We start from the raw sequence: 6,090 nt of genomic DNA on the forward strand, positions 1-6,090 counted from the left end.
CCTCTGGCTCACCACTGCCATCATCTGGTTCATCACTGCCACCCTCTGGTTCAACACAGCACCCTCTGGTTCATCACTGCCACCGTCTGGGTCATCACTGCCACCCTCTGGTTCACCACTGCCACCCTCTGGTTCACCACTGCCACCCTCTGGTTCACCACTGCAACCCTCTGGTTCACCACTGCCACCCTCTGGTTCACCACTGCCACCCTCTGGTTCATCACTGTCACCCTCTGGTTCATCACTGCCATCCTCTGGTTCATCACAGCATCCTCTGGTTCACCACTGCCACCCTCTGGTTCACCACTGCCACCCTCTGGTTCACCACTGCCACCCTCTGGTTCATCACTTTCACCCTCTGGTTCATCACAGCACCCTCTGGTTCACCACTGCCACCCCCTGTTCATCACTGCCACCCTCTGGTTCATCACCGCCACCCTCTGGTTCATCACTGCCACCCTCTGGTTCATCACTGCCACCATCTGGTTCACCACTGCACCTTCTGGTTCATCACCGCACCCTCTGGTTCATCACTGCCACCCACTGGTTCACCACTGCCGCCCTCCTGTTCATCACTGCCACCCTCTGGTTCACCACTGCCACCCTCTGGTTCACCACTGCCACCCTCTGGATCATCACTGCCACCCTCTGGTTCACCACTGCCACCCTCTGGTTCACCACTGCTACCCTCTGGTTCACCACTGTCACCCTCTGGTTCATCACTGCCACCCTCTGGTTCATCACTGCCACCCTCTGGTTCACCACTGCCACCCTCTGGTTCACCACTGCCACCCTCTGGTTCACCACTGTCACCCTCTGGTTCATCACAGCACCCTCTGGTTTACCACTGTAGATTATGGGGAGAAAGCACACCAGCCCAGCCTCAACCGAGACAAGTAAATTTGGGGCTGGTTAATGTGTTACTGAATTTGAGCTTCAAGTCCAGCACCTGCTTCCTTATCTGTAAGTGCTTCCTGTTGCGGTTTAATTTTTGTGACAGGAGCATTGTGCCATACTTGTAACTATTCTCTTACCCTGCTTCGAGGGTCAGAGCAGGGTCAGAGAATAGTTGGAAGTAGGCAACGAACTCTGGAGGCGCCGCTCAGGAAGCACTTACAGGGTTACAGCAGGTGCCCAAGTCGAAGTTAATTTCTTTGTAACCATTTTGTAAATGGTTACAGAGAAATTAGCTTCAACTTGGGCACCTGCTGTAACCCTGTAAGTGCTTCATGTACTTCAGTTTTGCAAAATCCGTTCCGCTTGCGATTTCGCTGACTTTTCTGCAATTTTGTGAGATTTGCAGACCGCGAAATTGCAGAAAATCCGCAAATTCCGCAAGCGGAACGAATTTTCTGCCCATACTTAATTTTTATTCCATGTGAAGAGGAGCTGAGTGTCCTCAGCGTATGCAATGACTTTGGCACCGAGGTCTTCAGCCATCTGAATAAGGGGTGACAAATAAATGTGGTAGAGCAGAGGGCTCAATATAGACCCTTGCAGCACACCTGTGGTCAGAATCTGGGGAGGCTGCATTCTGCCCTCAATATACTATTGCAGCCACCGCCATGCAGACCCTGATACTCCAGTTTCCTGGAGAGGGGCCAGGAGCAGGGTATGTGGCATGGTGTTGAACGCAGCGAACAGGTCTAATAGAACCAATGCAGCCCTGCCTCCTGCATCTACAGTTTCCCGGATGGCCTCAGAGATTTCGACCAGAGCAGACTCAGTGCTATACGAGGCTTTGAAGCCTCATTGAGCCGGGTGGAGAAAACCAGGTAGTTCAGCATACATGGACAGCTGTTTATTAAGCAGCTTTCTGGTCACTTTTGCCACATCAGGGTGGAGGGAAATTGATCGATAGCTAGGGGGAATATTGGGGTCAAGAGTATGTTTTTTCAGCAGAGGGACAATTTTTGATGGAGGTACATGGCTGAGGTTAGAGATAGATTAATCAGCCTGTTCAACTCTGGTTTGATCACCTCTGAGGCCCTGGCTAGCAATTTAGCAGGGCAAGGATCAGCTGGCAATTATTATTTAAGGGAGTTGAGGGATGCTAGAGGGTCCTGCCGAGATATAGCATGGAAAGCTAACAGAGTAGCTGAAGTGGCAGAAGGCAACCAACCGGAAGGAATTCTCGATGCTGGCTATAACCAGTGTATTAGTGTTGACATTGCACAAGAAAAGTGTTCTTAATTGCTTCTAATATCTGATCACGCTGGAAATTTTGAATATGAGACTTGCTTCACTGAGTGACTTAATTTCCATTTTTGCACTGAATCAGGATGTGGTACCCTATATACGCTCTAAGACTGGGTGTATCAAACTCTGGCGATATTTCCACCAGGTTTCCACACTTTGACACAGTAATCCAACAAGAAGCTGCAGAGGGAAAATATATGCCAGGCCACGCTCCACTTAACATATAATCCAACAACAAGGACCTGGCAATATTCGTCACTTTCGTCAATTTGTGTATATAAATACATAGGATTACTTATAGGGCGATATGTTTATCTGTTCTTCAAAATCAGTAGTTCTTTTCTTTGGGCAAGCTGGTGGGAACCTGCCAGTAGTTCCTCCGGTGGTGCGCACGTGAGATTCTTTCTCATTTCCCTACACTTTTTGAAAGTTGAAAGTTGAAAGGATTTGTAAAGCGCTCTGTTACCCAGCGGTTTCCTGGCGCTGTGGGATTGACAGGGGAGGGAAGGCGAAGCACCAGGCAAGTTTCTATGAGGGAAAGGCTTGGGCAAACAGGTGGGTTTTGAGTGCTTTACGAAAGTGCTAGTAGCAGGTGACAGACCTTATGGTCAAGGGAAGGTTGTTCCAGAGGCGGGAGGCAAGGATAGAAAACCTAGTGCGGCCCACTCTGGATTTACGAAAGCGGGGGACGCTAAGAAGCGCCTGGGTGGAGGAGCGGAGGTTGCGGCAAGGAAGATAAGGGGTAATCAAAGAGTTTATGTAAGCAGGAGCTGTGCGGGCGCGGGCCAAAAAGACCATGCAGCCCATCTTGAAGAGGGATCTCTGCGAGATGGGGAGCCAGTGTAGGGACTTGAGTAGAGGGGTAATGTGATGGAACTTGGGAAGGCGGTGGATAAGACAGGCGGCCTGATTCTGGATGGACTGAAGGCGCCGCAGCTCGTAGGCAGGAATGCCCACGTACAAGCAGTTCCCGTAGTCCAAATGGGACAGAATCCTTGCCAGGACAATAAGTTTGAGGGCATCCGTGGAGAAGAAACGGGAAATCTTGCGAATAATTCTGAGGGACAGAAAACAAGATGAGACAACAGAGCTGATCTGAGGGCGCATGGAGAGGTCTTGACTGATTTTGATTCCCAAGGTTTTAACAGAGGCGGAGGGTGCCGGAGGGGAACCAAGGATGGAAGGCCAAAAGGCAGGGGTCCAAGGGCTAGTAGGACTACCAGTCAGGACCAGCTCCGTTTTGTCCGGATTAAGTTTAAGATGATTTTGGTTCATCCAATCAGAAATTAAAATAAGTGTAGCTTGAAATTTAAGGAGGGAACCTGGGGAAGAAGAAAGATCAAAGATAAGCTGGAGATCATCCGCATAGTTAAATACAGAGATCTCCATATTAAGCAGAGAAACAATAAAGGGGTGAATGTAAAGGTTGAAAAGAAGAGGGGAAAGAGAAGATCCTTGGGGAACCCCACAGGGCACTAGACAGGTAGGGGGGGGAAAACCCGGAAGCTGAACCGCCTGCGTCCGGCCTTAAAGAAATGAGGCGAGCCAAGAGAGAGCGGTCCCCCTGATGCCCGCTGCTCTGACACGGTCGAGAAGAATGGAGTGGTCAACCGTGTCAAAAGCAGCGGACAAATCAAGAAGCACCAGGGCTTGGGGAGAGTTAGAATCTGCCTTGCTCTTCAGCTCGTCCAAGATGGAAAGGACCACAGATTCAGTCGAATGGGCCGGACTTGCACCTTACTACCTTTGTGATATGTACACTTTCCAATGCTGACTGGTGCTAGTTGAGTGAACTGACTGCTGACTGGTATATCTCCCTACTGTGGGAATTTTAAAGTATTCATTTTTAAGGTACGGGGATTAGGTCAGAGTTCATGAAAATAACTATTGATTTTGGGGGACAGATAAACATATCGCCCTATAAGTAATCCTACGTATTTATATACATAAATTGATGAAAGTGCTGAACATTGCCAGGTCCTTGTTGTTGGATTATTCCACATTTTGACCCCAGGCTTTAAAGCTTGGTTGATTTGTTTCAGATCCTTACTGGGCAACTCTTGGCAGCTTTCAGTTTCTTTAGGAACCTCCAGGTTACTGTGTGAAGTGTTCTGATAATGATACAGTGTGATTTGTTGAAGGGTTCCAGTGGTTTTGCCTCATTTAAACACCAATACAAACTTCAATGTTGGTCAGTGAATCAGTGAATGGTGTGGGGTTTCTTAAGTACAAAGACTAAATATGGTGGGCACAAATGTTTCCAGATTGTGGATTTTGAATGAGAAACTAAAAAAATGTAAAGGTAGGTGCTTGGTATTCTGACAATAGTTAATCATTAACCAATGGAAGGGAAATGCCTCCATGAAGGCAAGTATACATGTATGTATGTATGTATATATGCAGCCCAAAACTGACCAAAAGGCAGCGGAGCTCTGTATATGGTCATAGACCATCATAAAGTCAACGATTAAAGAAGAGGATGCTGGGTGATTGTCGGTTAATGCCATGTGATGTAGGCAAACAAAAGGGGCAAGTTGCTATTGGGCTACTAAACACACTGTTTTGGTCATTCCAGTTCTGCACCAATATGGAGCGAGGAAACCGGAGATCAGTCACAGAATTCATCTTTTTAGGCTTTGTTAGTCGCCCAGAGCAACAGCTGCTCCTCTTCTTCATTTTCCTTGCTATGTATATAAGCATTCTGCTGGGAAACCTGACGATCGTCCTACTCATCAGGATAGACTCTAGACTCCACACGCCAATGTACTTCTTTCTGAGTATCCTGGCCTGTGTCGACATCTGCTTCACCACTATGACAGTGCCCAAGCTGCTAATAGACCTGGTGTCAACGAAGAGGACAATTTCTTTCTCTGCTTGCATCACACAGTTGCATTTTTTCCTTTCGTTTGGCAATATGGACAGTTACATGCTGGGAATAATGGGCTTTGATCGATTCATGGCGATATGTCATCCACTACATTATGTACGATTCATGTCAAAGAAGTTCTGTAAATCATTAATAGCCTGCACTTGGGTGGCTGCATCCCTACATTCAGCACTGCACAGTGTCTTGACTTCCAGGTTGGTCTTTTGTGGCTCCAACAAAATTGAACACTACTTTTGTGATATCCCACCACTTCTGAAGCTTTCATGTTCAGACACCACCATCAATGAGCTTGTACTGTCCACAGAGGCAACTGTATTCATAGGAACTCCCTTTCTTTGTATTGTTATCTCCTATTGCCAGATAGCTCCAGTTATTCTGAGACTCAAGTCCTCCACTGGAAAAACAAAAGCTTTCTCTACCTGCCTCTCCCACCTCACCTCCACATCCCTATTTTATGGGCCTTTACTTTTTACATATGTTTGGCCATCGGCAGTCTTTACTCCTGATAAGAGCATATGGGTAAGTGTAATGTACTCCATGGTGACATCTTTCCTTAACCCTTTTGTTTATAGTATAAGAAATGATGAGGTCAAAGGGGCATTCAGGAAGATGATAGGTAAAATTGAAGGACACCAATAAATCTTTGTAAAAGTAAAATGTAGTGTTTTGTAACCTAAATTAATGTGGTTTGTGGATATGCCTACGTTTGTGTCTGAATGTGTATGCCTACACATATAAAATATTCATTTTATGATGCCATGGTTCTATGACACACTCACATAATGAAAATAAACTCTAAAAAAAATAGCAAATTATTATAGTATAAGTTTGCAGTTGAACTAGACATGATTTTGGGCTGACCGCAATAGAGCCGAGATGAGCCACACCAAGTGGGTCGCACCCAAGAGGCGTTCTTCCTAAAGGGCTGAGGACTGTCACCCCACCTGCTGTGAACACATCAGGTAAACACACATAAATAACAAGCATTTGCAATGCAATAGGTC

The 6,090-nt window shown here is 46.8% G+C and overlaps 1 protein-coding gene across 1 annotated transcript; it reads left to right on the forward strand.

The window, feature by feature from the left end:
- The first annotated feature begins 4,786 nt into the window (after nt 1–4,786).
- Nucleotides 4,787–5,725, forward strand: LOC144806964 (olfactory receptor 1f45-like). The gene has a single exon (XM_078673019.1). The coding sequence runs from the start codon at nt 4,787–4,789 to the stop codon at nt 5,723–5,725; it is 939 nt and encodes a 312-aa protein (XP_078529145.1).
- Nucleotides 5,726–6,090: the final 365 nt, after the last annotated feature.

The sequence above is a fragment of the Lissotriton helveticus genome, unplaced genomic scaffold (genome assembly GCF_964261635.1).
Source record: "Lissotriton helveticus unplaced genomic scaffold, aLisHel1.1 SCAFFOLD_632, whole genome shotgun sequence".
Taxonomy (NCBI): Eukaryota; Metazoa; Chordata; class Amphibia; order Caudata; family Salamandridae; genus Lissotriton; species Lissotriton helveticus.

Excerpts from the sequence above, each read along its gene's own strand:
- LOC144806964 (XM_078673019.1), top strand. The coding sequence starts at position 4,787 with ATGGAGCGAGGAAACCGGAGATCAGTCACAGAATTCATCTTTTTAGGC.